This window comes from Sander vitreus, chromosome 4 (genome assembly GCF_031162955.1).
Source record: "Sander vitreus isolate 19-12246 chromosome 4, sanVit1, whole genome shotgun sequence".
Taxonomy (NCBI): Eukaryota; Metazoa; Chordata; class Actinopteri; order Perciformes; family Percidae; genus Sander; species Sander vitreus.
Window position 1 is genome coordinate 33,432,099 of NC_135858.1, and position 17,202 is coordinate 33,449,300.

The 17,202-nt window shown below is 43.7% G+C and overlaps 2 protein-coding genes across 5 annotated transcripts in view; one reads left to right on the forward strand and one right to left on the reverse strand.

Moving 5' to 3' along the window:
* On the reverse strand, positions 1–12,489 carry znf831 (zinc finger protein 831). Of its 3 annotated transcripts, XM_078249393.1 has the most exons (6): positions 12,122–12,489; positions 11,396–11,595; positions 11,159–11,255; positions 6,788–11,018; positions 3,126–3,385; positions 1–2,211 (listed from the first exon to the last, which is right to left on the reverse strand). In XM_078249393.1, exons 4-6 carry the CDS (start codon positions 10,968–10,970, stop codon positions 1,417–1,419), a joined length of 5,238 nt encoding a protein of 1,745 aa, XP_078105519.1. In that variant the 5' UTR covers positions 10,971–11,018; positions 11,159–11,255; positions 11,396–11,595; positions 12,122–12,489; the 3' UTR covers positions 1–1,416. The 3 variants fall into 3 exon arrangements, with proteins under 3 accessions (XP_078105519.1, XP_078105520.1, XP_078105518.1); XM_078249394.1 differs by lacking the exon at positions 11,396–11,595; XM_078249392.1 differs by lacking the exons at positions 11,159–11,255; positions 11,396–11,595.
* cstf1 (cleavage stimulation factor, 3' pre-RNA, subunit 1) overlaps positions 9,492–17,202 on the forward strand; it is a 25,240-nt gene continuing 17,529 nt past the window's right edge. Inside the window, exon 1 of one of the 2 annotated variants that reach the window (XM_078249396.1) lies at positions 9,492–9,667. The gene's annotated coding sequence lies outside the window, so the exon portion shown is untranslated. Of the gene's footprint in view, positions 9,668–16,643; positions 16,810–17,202 lie in introns of those variants that run through there. The other variant, XM_078249395.1, reaches the window with a different exon arrangement.

The following is a 17,202-nucleotide window of genomic DNA, read 5'->3' on the forward strand; positions in this document are numbered from 1 at the left end:
CCAGGAGAAATGCTTTAATTGACCTCTCCTGTTGTTAAAATGGTTAGAAACACAAAACAATAAATGCAATAAATGGAAGATGAATGTATTTGTTTTTATCAGTTTTGCTTACTTACACAAGAATATAAAATTAGAAAATGAAAACTAAACAAATATTCACATTTTTCACACAATAATAAATCAGCTCGCACTCCGGCACACATAAACCTGTCAAGTCCAAAATGTTTTATGACCAATACCAGGATGAGGATTGACAAGTAAGTCAGCGTGAGTTATAGATGTGGAATTATGTACAGAAATGTTCACATACACCCATTTCCTGTTGTCGTGAGTACCGGTGCCTAATCATAGCTGCTGACTCAATACAAAACCCAGACTGGGAAAAGGGTCATGCCCCTCCAGCCAATGGCCGCTTCACCTGGCTGATCTGATTGCCAGCAGAGATCTACTAACAGCTATTTGGCAGCATGTGCACATGAGTCACACACACAGGTGTTGTCTGGGAAAGTTACAGAGTGTACTTAATGAAAGAGAGAGAGAGAGAGAGTGAGTGAGGGAAGGTAGGCGGCACAAATGATGTGTGAGAAGTAGTACAACAGTTCATAGGTGCAGAAGTCATCTCATTGGTTAGAGTAGAAGCAGAAGCAGCCACAATCTTTTTGTCAACATATTCATGAAGCAAAACAGACATGAGGGGAAGCAGGGGGGAGCGAGTAATGTGAAGCATGCACACTGTGCTAACAGAAACAACAGCCATGCTGTCTTCAGGGCTTGTAAGTGATTCCTAAATGGTGACTGTTGCTTGGCGTGGGTATTACAGGCTGCAGGCAAGCCCCTACATGTGTAATGCTGCATTCAAGCCATGTCGGCTGAGTGACGGGAAAAACCTCCAGTTATTGACACTCGGTAGCGATCACGAATCGATCCCAGATGGTTAGCCCCATTAGCTTTGTAGTCACACCAGGTAAATGGAAAGTAAGGCTAAATTAGCTTTTTTTTTTAATCATGTTATATATTTGGACTTGTTTGTTTACAAATGAAACCAGATACAAACAGTGTATTGCTCCACTTAATTAATCATCTGCATTAGTCTTAATATTGGATTTTATAAGTGCCTGCGATGGTGGCTTTGCAGCTGTGATTGGTTCAGTGATGTCATGTGGGAGATACCGTCACACTACTATCTTGGAACTCGTTTGTGTGATTGGACATGAACGCAGCATTATTCAACCTACTATTCTTGCAAGTTGCCCATTGACCGTTTAATATATTATTCTATAGTCAATGGCAGTTATTTTGAGTTTACATATGTGGTTCTTTTGGCTCTGCCCACTAACTTAACTCGGCCATCGATAGTATTTCTGCTTCCACTCTGAAAAACATGTCTCTGCAGCAGATAAATATGTGCGTGTTGCCCTAAAGTTCGATGATAAGCTTTCCTTCATCGTCACTACTGCTGGTGTCTTCTATGTATTCCAGGCAGCTTTGCACAGGCCGTACTCCACTGGGCAGACACTCTGGCTCGTAGTCACGAAGCTGGCCAGACAAGTAAAAAGAGTGGCATTTGTTGGTAATGTCACTGCTCTGACTCGTGCAGTCAGTTGCTGCTGTATCCTTGGTGTCTTGATAGTCATCAGGTTCTGGGGATGTGAAGGGCTCTGATGACATTTCCCCTGTCAATCCAGCAGCAGCTCTACTGACTCGAACAGAATAAAAAAGTTGGCTGGGGTGAGTGGAGGGTGATGTGTTGACATCAGGCGAGACACTTGAGCTCACTGCTGGGATGTTGTTAACTGAGATGCTGCTCTGCTGCTGGTCCTGGTGGGAACATGTTGGTGTTTGCTGAGGGCTGGACTCAATCTGTGAAAGAGCATGTTGTGTTTCTGTTAATGGGGCCTGTGCTCTGATACCTTGACTTGAATCCGATTCAAATAAGATCTGTGTTTGTTGGTTATGGAGGATGCTGCTTTCCCAGTGTTGTTGTGAGAAATAGAAGTTGTTCATGTCCAGTGCAGCCTGTGGAGAATTGAAAAGGCTCTTCTGACTGCTTCTGGCACAATGATTCAGGTTGTTGGACTTGCTTGGAGCTTGATGAGGGCTCTGTGGAGGGTACTCAGACATTCCTGAGTGTGTCTGGGAAAGATTATGAAGATGCTGCTCAGATAGCCAATAGTCTTTAAAGGAATCCAACTTTACCCTTCTGTCTTCTCCCTGTTAAGAGGAAAGAAGAATATAACAATAATACAGTCATCATCCTCCCTGTCTTCTCATTTGCTGCCTTCCTGCATAGCTCAAGTACCACGATACCTAGTGTGTCCAGTGAGTTATGAATTGCGATAAAACCATCGCAGTGGAGCGTTAAGTTGCTCTTGTAACTTTCAATTACACACCATGACGTTTGAAATCCTATGGTGGAGTTCTGCTTCTGTTATAATGGATTGCTGATGTTTTCAACTTTGGCAAAAAGCTCATAAAGCCTCATGATTTATAGCTGACTTGCAACCATGTGTGCTTCTGTGATATAAATTTGTAAATCTTTTTTCTTTTTCTACCACATACTTTTCTATTCCACACATTTCGGGGGCTCATATGTTGATTGTGCTGCGAATATTTCATTTCTTGGTAAGTCATTAAAAAATGAAAAACAATTCTGTAACAACAATCATGTCTGAAACCTGCTTGATCCCCACGTCAGGACAGTCTGAATACATCTGGCTGTTCCCCAGGTCAGGACAGTCTGAATACATCTGGCTCAGAGGGATTTGTGGAACGTTTAAGAGGAGTTTAAGAATAATTAAAACAATGAAAGTATTTAGAAAGAATGCCGGATTGGAAAGAATCAGTTTTGGCATTTGTGTGCCATGTCACTTTAGCCTGTATGCAGTTTAGAGAGGGTTTATGTGTAGTATATACTGTGTATATATATATATATATATATAGTATATACATGTCAAGAAGGAGGTGGTTACAAAGTCTCAGTAGTGAGGACCCTTCATTTTTTTGTCTGGGCTGTGCAATCATTTGTCAAATGACACCAATGTGTGCAATGTAAACACTGAAACAATACAATAATTGGATAATGAGCATGAAGCCACTGAGCAGTGAATACATTCATTAAATCTCACCTCTGGCTTTGTCATCTCAGCTAAACACGCGTATGTGCAGTTTGACTCGGCCTTGTCCTGCTGTCCCGGCACCTTGTCTGTCTTGACCTCCCTGTTCTTATCCTCTCCTGCCACCACTCCACCACCTCGCCCCTCCATGCATTGGACATTTGTCTTTCCACCCTCTTGGCTCTTCTTGGGCTTGCAGTCTGTGCAGTCTGGATGCCCAGGGGCCTCTCCATGTCCCAGTGTCTGGGCCAGGGGGGGTCCTTCTATAAGCACTTGGGGAAGAAAACCAAATAAAAAAAAAAGCAGTTGTTTTCTTTAGGACGATGAATCCACAATGTTAATGCTAATCATTCACCTAAAAAACTACAGCTGAATGTACAAACTGTAGCTGACTTTGGATAAAAGCACAACAACAAATATAACAAATATCATAGTAAATGGCAAAATAATGAATGAAATGTGTTATATTAATTGCAAATCATATCGTCATGATACCAACCCAGTCTCATGGCAGTTCGTGAAATGGTCGCATTATTTAATCTATTGATTCGTGTACACGGACACGTTTATCTCGTTTATTTCGTGGTGGTCAGCATGTATTTTAAACTAATGTATTTCAATGGGAAGCATCTTTCGTGATCACAGCACGACTACGGTAGCGAGTAGTATGAAATGCCGAAAATCCGCGCAGGGAGGTTGGTTGGGGTGGTGGATGGGTCAAACAATACAGGACTTTCACCCCGAAGACTGGGGATCGTGGCCCGCGTAAACTTTCCCCGTTGTTCTTTTCCTAAACCCAACCTCCGTATAGATGCTTCCCATTACGTGCTGACCACTACGAAATAAACGAAATAGACGTGTCCGTGTACACGAATCAATAGATTAAAAATAACTGCCGTGAGACCGTGTTGCGTGATACACATGGACAAATGTGCTTAGATATAATATGCCGTGGAGGCTTTAACAGTAATTGTCTTTATGAAAAATTAATGGGCTTGTAGACTTTCTCAAATTGGAATTCCCTTGCTCTGCCAAACTCTTAAGGCATACTGCTCGGAGAAAACTGACATGGACCCCTCCTCCCCTGTCCTCTTTTACTATCATGTGCCTGAACACTAGTGTTGGTGACAAGTCTTTCCAGGACAATTAGAAACGTAGTTTGTTGTTTCACTTCAGCCAGGAGGCAGAGGATGGAGCCCACACGATAATCTCAAACTCCAGTCATTTAAAGAGTGGGTAAATTGGTGCTGTGTGCTGTGACAGGCGTAGAATGAAACACATTGCAGGACACTACCTTTCTGTGCAAGCCTGTGGGCAGCCCACATGTCACAGTAACAAGGACAACAATGGTCGAATGAAAGCCACGTGGACAGTGAGTTTTCACTATGGAGACATTTTTAAATGAACCATGACCTTTGATTATTTTGTCCATAACTAGATTCAGATAGTGTTAGATACAAGACCTCCACATCAGTTGTGGGTTTTGATGATTCTGCATTACACAGAACCAGACAAGGCCTCCACTCTGCAAACCAGTGGTCTTATAATGCCATCTTGTGGTAAAAACTGGTTTGTCTTGAAATGTGCGCAGATTCAAACTTGTTAGTAAAAGCAATCCAGAGCAGTCTGTATATCAGTATTAGATTACAGAGACACATTCTTGTTGTCTCTGTACTCCGGGACATGGGAATAGAATCTAAACAATGACCATGAGGTTCATTTGAGGCTGTTCACATCCACACCAGACAAACAGTACTTGTAGCCCTTTTACATGCAAATGTATCTTACACCTTAGGATGAATGCAATCAAATCATTTTTTTTTTTAGCAAATATTTTACAATTACTTGGGGCAATGAGGCACAATGAGCTGTGGCCCCCTGTTAACACCTCCAGCACCTTCTCCCTGTACACTCTGGGCTAAACACATTCATAGGAAGATGCACCATGTCAACACATTGGGTCTCATTCACCAAACGTTCTTAAGAACAAATGGGTTCTTAAACCCCACTTACGCAGTTTTCACGAAGACTCTGGCATTCACCAATGTTTTCTTATTTGGATTTGTTCTTAGGTAAGAACAGAATCTACGCACACTCAAGAGCCCTCTTACGCACAATTTAGAGCTGCTCAAAACAAGTAGCTATACCGTTTTCGTCCGTTCTAATTTACAATTTTACATTTCTCTCCATTTTGTAACTTATTATTTTCATTATTTTACACATAATTATACATTTGTTTGCTTGTTTGACTAAATACACACTACTGCTCATTTGTAAAGCACTTTGAATTGGCATTGCGTATGAATTGTGCTAGGCCTAGATAAATAAACTTGCCTTGCTTTGCCTTCAATTCACATCAATTATGTTAACAGAGAAGCCTGCCATCCAGTAATAAGTGATTGATCACGCTACTTATACGCCAAGAGTATCTTCTATGTTTTGAAATATTTTTTTTTGCCTCAAATTTCAGATCAAACCATTTATTTTCTACTTCATCGGTTCTGCGCCCTTCTCTGGATATAGCACTCACTGCATGAGTAATTGCATTCCATGCATCGGTTTTATTTGCTGCTTTGTATCCATTGCTGACGCTATGTCTCGTTTTTCGTTAACTTCTTGCAGCAGTACCTCCATTTCAGAATTACTAAAGTTTTTCTTTCTTTTGGAGTCGAGGCCTCCACCGTCTTTGCCACGTCTTTTGGACATTTCTCTAAGTGTGCACACGACACGGCACTGCCATCTCATGCCCGTTCATGGGAATTAACGCGGCGTTTACCTATGCTAAATAGGCGCAACGAGCACGAGCTTTCAATTTACGAAGACATTGGGATTCATCATTCTAAGAAAACACCTGCGAACAATTCTGCTGTTTAAGAACACGTCATGAATCAGACGTAGACTTTTCTTAGGGACTTTCTTAAGAGAAAACTTAGGAAGGTACTGGTGAATGAGGCCCAATATAAGTCTATAGCCACGATGTTCCACTTCCGGGATTGGTTTGTTGGCGCCGGAAATTCCACCGGATTTCAATCATTTAGGCCGGATATCTGTTACCTTTGGCTTTCTTTGTGTTGGCGTTCTGAACTCTGTTGGATTTATGAGGACTATGGTTAACTGCTCCTCAGATCTCTGCAGGGTAAATCCAGACAGCTAGTTGCACGACTAAAACATGTTCCACCAAAACAAGTTCCTTCCTGAGGCTATTTTGCAGAGGCACCGTGGCTCCGTCCAGCGCTTAGTGCCGCCCAAGACGATTGTGATTGGTTTAAAAGTATACCAATAAACCAGAGCACGTTTATCTCTCATCCCGGAATGCTATGTGGACTAGCCAGACCCTCCTCCGCGGTGCTGTGGAGGAAGGTCTGGCAAAGCGAGACTAACACATTATAAACTTCAGGCTTCAGGGGCCCTTGGCAGTTGGTTGCCCTGTGTAAACTGTATGGTTAGGGTCATTGTCCCAGAATCGAGGGACTATAAGACACAAAGTGTTAACCTAAAGTGGATGTGAACACTATCAAACACCCTGAAATCAGCTATTACCCTCATAGTCATTGTTTACATTTAAATCCAATGTGCTGGACTACAAAGCCTAATCAATGACAACTTTTCACAATGTACAGTATATCATTCAGGTCACATACAACTTTGTATACTTAAAATAGTCATATATTTACCTGCAGGAGTGCTCTGAATACTTGTAAGCACAGCTGGGATGTCTTTGGGTCCTTCTAACCTGATATTAGAAGACACTGAAATAAAGTGAGCGAGTTGTTTTTCTGAGTGGGTTGAACTGTTTTCTGACTCTAAGTGAATTACATCCTGTAATTCACTTAGAGTCATTTTCTGGGAATCCTCTGAAGGTCCCACCCTGTCACATCCCATGTTTGCATGTTTTATTGAAATGAATGCCTCTGATAATGTTGATTCCACTGAATTACTGCCGTAGATGGTTGCATGTGAGTTCAGCTGTCTTGAAGCTTTGCATTTATTGACGGAAATTGAAGAAACTGACCCAGAGAGTTCATCAGCACCTGCAGCACCGGAGGCCTGACTGAGGCCGACCTGCAGACGGGGGTGGGTTTCTCCACTTTCTAACCTGCTACTTTCGTATGCAGAGGCTTCGCCCGTGGCTTTCATTGTGCCTACATTACATGAAGCTGCTTGATTTTTAAAGTGAGAGAGAGAGGTTCCGCTGAGCTTGTGTTGGCCAGAGAGTGTTTGAGAGATCAATCCACCTTGGCTGACCCTTCTGTCCCGCAAAAGCTGCTCCTCAGCACAACGGTTCAGAGAAAGGGCATGTTCCTCCTTTGACGTGTGGCTCCTTCCTGACTTTACACCTTTGAGTGAAGCAGCAGTTGACATAATATCGCCCGTAGAGCTCTGAGTCATAGTGAACGTGTTTACATGAGCGTATTGGTGTGGGTGTAGCGACGAGCCTAGTGCTTCAGGAGGTGTAGATTGAGCTGATACTGTAGCCTGAGTGGAAATACTGTCTTTAGTCAGGGGGAGATTTGGCTCTGCCTTCCCAGTTTGTGCAGACAGTGGAGTTTTTTTTCTTTCCATGTCAAGTGTGGGTAAAGACTCACTTTGGTCCCCCTGCTGTTGATGTCCTTGCTGGTGATGGTCCCTTCCATCGTTGCTACTTTCCATGGTGACAGAGCTTTGAGCTTTATTCTGGATCACTTCCGGGGCCACTGCTTTCACATCCCGTCTCTGTGAGAGGGCGCTACCTGCTTGCCTCTCGATTTGGGGTTCCATGAGAGCCAGCTGCTCGTCAGATATGATTTGGAGGCAGATCTGGAGGTCTGCTGTGTGAACATGAAACACGTTCTGAGCATCCGGCTGCATGTGGTTATACGGTACAATGTGACAAGGAACAGCCGGAGTGTTTGAGCTGCCGTATGCACTGTTTATAGGGCTCGACTGGTCTGATGCTGGCGATTTTGTGTGTGACAGAGGGGGGTTAGGGTTAGTTAAACCTTGTGAGAAAGCTGTAATGTCAGCAGCAGATGACTTACTGTTTGCTGTGGTTATGGTAGGTGTTGCAGGAATGTTCGAGGGTGCATCAGGTCTGGGTAACTGCATAGGCGCTGAGCTCCGTGCAGATTTCAAGGTGTGTATTAAAGTGCTGCATAATCCTGCCTGATCATTTTGTAGGCAGGATGTGGTTATTGTGTTTGCTGCAAATTGCCTGTGCTCTACAGCATTTGGACTTAGTCTTGATGTTTTAGCCTGACACACGGTTGTGGCTGTGCAAGACAAGAGGAGCTGGTCTTGTGTGGAGCTAAAAGTATTTGTCTTTTTGATATCACAAGTCGGCATCAACGGTGAGGTGACAGGATCAGACGTTTTGAACGAGAGTGAGGTTTGCTCAGTGTGAGATTTTGACAGAGCAGAGGTGAAAGTTCCTGTCGGTTTATCCAAAACATGTGGTGAAGGATTTGAATCAGGTTCAGCAGCATTAGGTAACCTGAGCTGGTACTTGGGCAGGAAGCTGGCCTTGGCAGGGGAGGGTGTGGAAGTGGCTGGCGAGATGCTAGAAATAACAGATGGTGTATTTGCATTGATTATGCATGTTGGGAAGAGAGCTGCTTTTAACTGAGTATGTTTTTGAAGGTTGATATAACTAAGATTTGTGTCCTGCTGAGGGGCACTGCCACTGACAGAGGGAAGGGGATGAGTTGGTGTGTTTGGGTTGGTTTTAATCTCCAGAGGGCAAATTATTTTGTCATCAGTTTTCAGTTTTTTCCTGTCGGAGGGAATATGGGCTCCACGGAGCTGCAAGGTGGAGTCAGTATGTTTTTCTTCATCAATCATTCTCCCAGGTTCTGCTCTGCTCATGCTGTCTGCTTGGTGGCTAACCGATGATCCAATTGAAGATAATGGCAGTATTGACAAAGACAGGTTTCTCTGGAGTGGAGACTTGAGAGAGCTGCATGATGTCTGAAGCTTGCTGGTTATTAGATTCAAATCCCCAGCAGAGACCACAGATAGTTTGGCAGGAGGGCAGCCTGGATGACACAGAGTTGCACTGCTGCTGTTGAAAGTGATTGTTGATCCTGTTGTTGTTACTGTCTCCTTATTAACTTTTTGCAGGCCCTGAACAACCTCATGCTCTGGGTTTGTCGAACATTTCCTGCTTTTGATAACACTGTCATCGCCACCTTTCTCAGCACTGTACAGCTTCTTAAATGTCCCTCCCCCGTACATGTACCACTTGTTGTAGGCAAACTTCTGTGCTTTCTTCCTCCGGAACTTTCTGTTGCTTGGCTCGCCGCAAATGTCACCACCATCCCCATCGCAGCTGAGACTGCTGGTGCACGCCTCCTCCACAGATGAATTCATGAAGAGACCGTCTGTTGCGTGGTTGCCGTCTACTGCCGTCTGCCGGACCAGTGGGCGATGGGTGGATGAATGCTGGTTTACAGGGTTGATTGAGAAACCTGTAGGATTGATGTGGCCGGAGCTTCCCCTCCGCATAAGTGTTACATAATCCCTGTGACAGGAGGTGGTTGGGCTGCTCCTCTCAGGCTGCAGGAGGGTGACGCTGAAAGGTAGGGAGTTGCTGCGGGTCAGGGGAGCATGCTCCATGGTGTTGGAGTGCTGAGTGGGCACAGAACTGTAGAACTCATGCTTCCTGTTTCTTTGTAACCCAACATTGGGAGTCTTACTGATCCTCATATCAAAGTGGAAGGAGTCCTTGTACGTGTACGGCATGGGGAGGTCAATGCTACCCTGCTTTGACAGAACTGTCTTCCGTGGCCTTACATTCTCCAGCTGTTTGTCCTCCACAACAGCTGTATTTTCTGAAATCAGCTTAGATATGCGCTCCTCCAGTGTCTTCTGCTCCTGCTCCCTTGCAGTGTATTTGGGCTCCTGTCCATCCTGTCCTGGGGCCAAAGGCGTTTCTGTCCTGGGGGTTTCTTCAAGATGCTCCTTAGTGGACTCGGTGAGGGAATCCATACTGTGGTCAGGTAAAACGCTGCCAGGGCTCGGATAGTGCTCACTGCTCTCACTGAAGCCTGAGTCTGTGCTCTCGTGGCTCTGGGATTTTCTTCTTGATTCGGAGCTCTCCCACTGCTTGGAGAACAGAGTGGCTTCTTGTCTTTGAAGGGGAAGATGTCGACTGGCAGTCAGCGGAGGGTTTTCATTTCCCATCCTCTGTTTTTCTCCTTCTCTTTCATTTGCTTCTGTTATCTGACCTGCAGGGGTCATCAAATTCTGTTCACTGACAGAACGTTGCGTCTTTACAGAGTATACGTTTGCAGCACTGGCTGGACAGGTGATCTCAGCAGCAGGTAGTGTGGCATCCTTTTCCATGCTGCCGGACTTCTCGCTGCGCTCATCTAGAGACAAACTGGAGCTGGACATGTCTACGCTGCTCTGCTCTGATTCAGACGAGAGGCGGGCATGAGCCTGAGTACGCTTATGTTTGTAGAGGTTGCTCTGAGTCTTGAAGGAAACTCCACAAGTGGTGCAGGGGTAAGGCCGCTCCCCAGTGTGGCAGCGGAGGTGCTTCTCCAGCACACTGGGCTTCATACAGTCCCGTCCACAGTGAGGACACATGTGCTTTCCTGCCGACTTGGGTCTGGGTGCAGCAGCAGCTGGCAGACTCAATCCCAGCTGAGACTGCAGTCCCCCAGCAATATGAAGTGTCAGAAAGGGAAGCGTCTCCTTGGAGTAAAGTGGCGGCATGGCCAGATGGAGTGTGGCCGGCTCCCGGGCGGCTGCAGGCTGTGCTGTGTGGATGTAAAGAGCAGTCAGTGGGGCCTGGACCTCCATCTTTTTCTCTGTCTGCGCTGCGACGGAGCTGATGTGCACTGGAACACTCGCCAATCCTGGCCTGCCAGTCTCCATGGTAACCCTGCTGGTGTCGTGATGCACCAGTGCCAGGTCTCTAATTACCTGTAAGATAAGAACAGTTTGCATTAGACCTCAGATCAAACAGGGCAGATCCATCTATTTGGGGACAATAACAGAATAAAAGGAGCATAGCAACGGATAAATGAACGAAAGCAGTAAATGATATGACAGATATGCTGTACCCTTTAGGACAGATGGCTAATATAGCAATTACTCCAGTCTGGATTCTGCATGGTGATACAATCCAGGGAGACACGGTTTGCAATGATGTCCACATTTCTGCAGCACCAAAATAAAAACACATCTATATCTGAGTGATACCATTGAGTGATACTGCCAAGCAGGCAGTGGAAATATATGAGACACAAACGTGGATAGCAAGGTCTATATACAGGAGGGAATGCAGGAGAGTGACTCACATCAAGAGAGGGATGAGGGAGTCAGATCAGAGGCTTTTATATACCCAAATGAAATGTGTCTGCTGATATTAGCGGTTGTTCTGTCTCCAGTCTGCACCAATTAAATGGCATTCCCTTGATGTTCACAGTAGCATGTGGAAGCTTTGTCTCCTGACAGACTGTCATATTTGTGCAGTAATCTAATCAAAGGGTAAAGCCACCTACATGAAAAGATAAATAGCTTCATATCAGGTCAAGCAAATTTCATTTCCTGTTGCCGTCATGCTGCTTCTACATGTATGATGACTTTGCATAATTCACCCACAGAGGTACACTTGGCATGAGGAGCAGGCTTTTTTAGTTGTACAGCTGTAGAACACCCACGTTAGATACGTTTCACTGAGGAAAGTTCATATTCGAGTGAAAACAAGAAGCACTGTGTGAGTGTACTTTAATTTGAACATGATTTACTTGGAACTTAGATCTACCCTCTTACTGTAATGTGCTTTCACACATGTAGTCAGTTATGCACAAGTGTGTCCTGGAATTGGTTTTAAAGAGGTCAAACTGTCCTGAAAAAAAGGTTTTAAGCATCAACATGTAAACAAAAAGGAAGACTTTCTAGATCTGTCTCATTTCTTATCTGCTCTGTTAATCTGATTTCCAACTGCTGTTCTGATGGCAGAATGTTTGAAAAGAGGAAATATCTGATGGTGTTGCCATCACTGTCACGCAAAGGTCACTCACCTTTTGTACTTTGCACTTCAATCAGCAGTCATCCAGCTTGGTCTTCTGCAGGGAACAGCCCCATCCTCAGGGTTCCTGCTGCTGTCAATCGCTCCTGTCCTATCCAATGCCGTGTGTTCCAGTCTGATTGTCTCTCACAGCTCTTTCACGTGAACGGTTTCTTGTTGAGGAAGTGGAAGAAATGCAAATGAGTGAAAAAAAAAAAAAGATGTACTATGAAAGTGGTGAGGCAGAGAGGAGGAGAGTGAGGGCTGGCTGGGTGGGTGTGTAGCTCTCCAACAAAGACTTCCGGAGGACAAGTTGAAAACATAGATTACACAGAGTGAAAGAGCACAGAGGCCCTGAGCGCACATGGAAGGATTTAAAGCTAACACAAAGTGTTGTGCAGAAGTGAAAGCGACTGTTTGGCAGAGGAAGTGCAGTCACAGAGGCAAGTCATGCCTCTGACTGACTTTACAATCAACAGTTTGAGGCAGTATTGGACTTCTAGCCCACTTATAAACCTGCGCCCCCACCTACCTTCTTCCTCCTACACACTGTGTTTCATACACCCACAAAAACAAGGGTGCAGCGAAGCTAATGTTGCTGTGGCCGCTTTGCTGCATGTGCACTGCTCTCACTCTCTCAGGCAGAGAGCAAATGGATGAGTTGTGAGTGGCTGGAGTGAATTTCCCACCTCCAACCATAGCCCCCTTACAATATGTTTTATTTTGCAGGGTTACATCAGTTCACACCGCACACGCTTATATAGTAGTACAGTTGCCCTTTTCTGGAAAAACAGTGTCTCATTTCTTGGCTGCATTTGCTGTTGCTGGATTTAAACAGCAAAATAGTGAATTTAAAAAGCAGAATACAGATTGCAATTGCTCCGTTTCAAACTCAGGAATCTGACAAATCCTGAGGAATGATGTGTTATTAGTGGCAGCAGTTTCCTTCAAGTTGTCAATGATTAAACCAGTGAACAAAATGTAAAATCTCACACAGTTATACGCAACCATTTGTTTGACCCAAATGTCAACAGCAGATCATTGCTATTTTTTAACAGTTCATGACGACATAAAAATACAAATGCAACACGTACTTTTTCCACATACACACCCACGTTTTGTCCACATAGCCATGCCACCTAATGGCCAATGCTAACCAGTGTCAGAGACACAGTTGGGAGATCCTTATGTGGACAGCATGAAAGAAGACGAGTATCGTGTCTGAGTGGTACATTATGCTGTTGGCATAAACTACACCATGACTGCACTGGAATTACATTTACATTACTATGGCACATTAAGCTGTAAACACAACAACCTTACAAAGTTGATATGTGAAAAAGATCTGGCTCTTTGGCAGCTAGATTCTAGTCGCTAACTTAACTTTTCTTCTGTTTGGTGTCGGGTGTCAGGAAGTACATACAGCTGCTTGATGCTGCTGGAAACGACTACTGATGAGAGCGGTAAGACTCAACCAAAACAGGAAAACCAAAACACTGAGCTAAAAGAAGCTAAAACGTTGTTTAGAGCGGAGAGAAGTAGCAGAGATGGTGATAATTCTCTGTGGGTTTGTCAATACGAACAACCACTTTCATATGACACTTAGTCATTTGATTTAATACAAAATGATTGGCTATAGCTTTTTAAATGTGAATGCATACATACACACACACATATATATATATATATATATATATATATATATATATATATATATATATTCCCTACTGCCGATAGCTCTGATCTAAGGGATCAGAGTTTTGAACAGTATGTCATCGTGTGGGATTGACTGCAACTTTGAGATGAGAAAACAAATACTTTTTATACCATTTCACTGCCACAGACTAGCTGGTCTCCAAGGCAACTGCAGGCTGGTCCACTGAGAGCATGCTTTGTGTTGACATGGTAACAAGACACCTCGTACCGTGCATGTTTTCTAGCACACAGCTGACAGTCCTGCAGGGTGGAAGTAGAGTTCCAGTCCTGTGTTTAGAGACTGAGTCAGAAGAAAGGTTTTTAAATCACACTATGTGTATAGTCTGTATGTATTTGCACAGATGTCTTCTTCAACAGTCAGCAGGTGTTTAATAATGTTGATAGATTGTATTTTGGTCATGTTACTCAGGTTACTAGGATACAGGGTTGAGTCAGGTTTTACAGCTGATGGTCAGCAGTGACCAGAGACCAACAACATGTGTTCTGATCCTCCTCCTGGTCCACATTGCTGAAAAAGAACTTAGTTGTTTGGTTTGTTATTATTGCTGTTATTATCCATGTCATCATGCAAGAACTACAACTAAAGTACATCTTTAATCACTTAAGACAAAGAGTTCCTCGTCCTTAAATCTCAAATTGTGAAGACTGTGAAGTTGCCTGCCTCTGCGCACTGCGATAGACAAGCTCTTTTCTGTCATGGTCCTAGGTCCAAGGTACCCATAAATATCCAGCTTACTTTATTAGTTTTTGAAAGGGTCCCTTGTTGCATTTTTGTAGCCTGACAAGCCAAGACCCACATCAAGATGTTGGGTCTAGGAACACACCATTGGCAGGGCTCAATCCGAGGGGCGGGATAAACGGTTGTCTTTCAATTTCCCTCCGCACGCAATAGGATAGCGCTACAACCAACAGCAACGAAGAAGTAAGCGGAGCTAGTTGATAGATTAAACTCTTGCCGTATCCGGTCTGCAAAACTCCGAACACATCTTCCTTTTTTAAAAATGACTTCAGTGCCGTTCTTTGTTCTTTTCTCAAAGAAAAGCTTAACTCCGAGTTTTCCAGAGTCGCGGCCAAAGCCTATTCGAAAGACCGCTGTTCGCCAGCAGCAGCAGCCATCTTCTTTATTTTCAAGTAGCAGGGAATTCACGCGGAACCGTCACAACTCTCTTGTCTTATGTGAAGCCCGCCCACCGACTCTATACACGATGTGATTGGCCTGACTGGAGTTTGGTTTTTCCAGCTCGCAAGCCAACGGAGAGTTGCTAGACGACCCTGGCTGCAAATTACATTTGCTGTCGCTAGGCTGCGTCTAGATTTCTAGGCTAGCATTTTTGCACATGAAATGGCAAATTCAGTTGTATCATTTGAATATGCTCATCTCTCTATCATCCATACGCATGTACACTCCATTTCTGTCTTTTTTTTTGCTGGCAATTGAAGTGCTGAGCCTCATTGCAGGAAGTGGCAACTGAGAGACTGTGAGTGGGTGGGTGCTGAACTGCTGCAGGCCTATATCTTACATGTTCACTTTTGTCTTTTCAGTGCATAAAGCCGCTGTGTGCAATTGCTCTTGGAGGAATTGTTGGGTCTTTGTAAATAATAGTGTGGTCTAGACCTATTCTATCTCTTAAATGTCCTGAGATAACCCCTGTTATGATTTGACACTGTAAATACAATGGAACTAAAGAACAGCTGTCTCATTCCCCAGTTTTGTCTTCAGCACCACTACCAATAACACTACTAGTACAAGCTGCCAAACCCAGTGTGTGTACCTGTCAGTGTTAAAGTGTGAACCATAATAATTGTCTCTGTTCGACTATGTAACACAGTCTCAGCTGTGTTCAGCATGTAGTTCAGCAGAAGGCATTTTCAAGCTTACAACTGCAAAGCCAAGACTGCAATTATAGCAACAACGCTGTGCTCTATCCAGTACAACAGCTCCCAGCTGTTCTTTCTTAATGTCTTTGAGATGTTGTACTTGTGCACCCTCTGCTGGGCCATTAGTGTCAGACCTCTCACACAGCTGAGGTAAAAAACGGTTTATACACACAAGGGTCAGTCAGTGAAGCACAGTAAGACTTCAAGCATATGAAGAAGGTGACTTTTCTTTCTTTTTTGCTTTGTATTACCTAAGCAGCAACACTCCAAAACATTTTCATATTATATTAAACAGAGAGAACCAGTCCTCACAATTTAGAAGCGGAAAACACCAAATATTTAGCTTTTTTTTAATTATTATTATTTAAAAATCAGCCTCCTTAAGCTATGAATCACTTTTCAGAATTGTTGTTGATTAGTTAATCGACTAACTGTTTACCATTATATAATATATTATACTTTTTGCCGCAGGGTAAAACAAAGAGGACAAATATATAGTGTAATCATTACACTATAGAAAATTATTTAAAATTATTTTTCTTCAAGACACTGACCACTTGAGTGCAGGTGCTAGAGGAAGAGGGTTAAGTCAAGCAAATATGATGCAAAATGAGGATGTAAGAGTGTCTGCCAGCCAGAACAATAAAACAAACTTAGAGCAGAATAGTACAGATGAAAAGAATGTTAACAGAATTTGCATACTTTTTTTTTTTTTTTTGTTAGTTAATCATGTTTTCAACGGCGATATAAATAACGGCGTTACCTTTTTTCAGTAACGAGTTATCTAATTGATTACTCTTCCCATCTTAATAACGCCGTTACCGTTACTGCCAAAAAATGCGGCGCGTTATATATTTGAAGCTGCTTTTTTCATCAGACCAACTAGATCTCTGAGTCTGAGCCGAGAGGCAAATACTTTTTTTTACTGTTCTTTCTTGGTTAGTGGGCAGTGCACGACGAAAGCGCATACGTGCTGACGATTGGCTGAGGTTGAGTAAAATGTCATGGTTAGCCAATCAGAGGTAGAGTTGGGCGGGTGTTCGAAAGCACGCATAGTCGGATACACAACGAACAACACAAGCGAGTCAGTCAACGAGAGAGAGACAGGTATGGCGTTATGAAATCAAGGAGAGGGTTAACTTTTCCTGCTATAGATTTCCCACCGTCGTCAGAAAGAACAGGGGAGACACTTTTGTTTCTCTTACGACTCTAGAGTCGCTGCTCGCTCGAAAGCTAATCGCCGTCACTCTCTCACTTCTCCCTCGCCCTATTTAACAAGGCCCTGCCCTGCGTTCTGCTCTGCCTCCGCCCCTCGAGTGCCAGAGGCTCACATTTTCATGAAGTGTTTGCAAGTGAGACAAAATAATGGATATCGCTGAAAACATTGTCGTTTAAGCATTATCCACACAAATACGACACATAGGCCTACTGTATGAACAGAAAAAAATAAAACGAAACAAGGCTCTAGAGATCTAGCTCGGATTCGAACCTTGGATGTCA

Excerpts from the sequence above, each read along its gene's own strand:
- znf831 (XM_078249392.1), bottom strand. The coding sequence starts at position 10,970 with ATGGAGACTGGCAGGCCAGGATTGGCGAGTGTTCCAGTGCACATCAGC. Across the intron at positions 3,386-6,787 it reads TATTCAGAGCACTCCTGCAG|TGCTTATAGAAGGACCCCCC; the intron begins GTAAATATATGA and ends TTCTTCCCCAAG. Across the intron at positions 2,212-3,125 it reads CTGAGATGACAAAGCCAGAG|GGAGAAGACAGAAGGGTAAA; the intron begins GTGAGATTTAAT and ends TCCTCTTAACAG.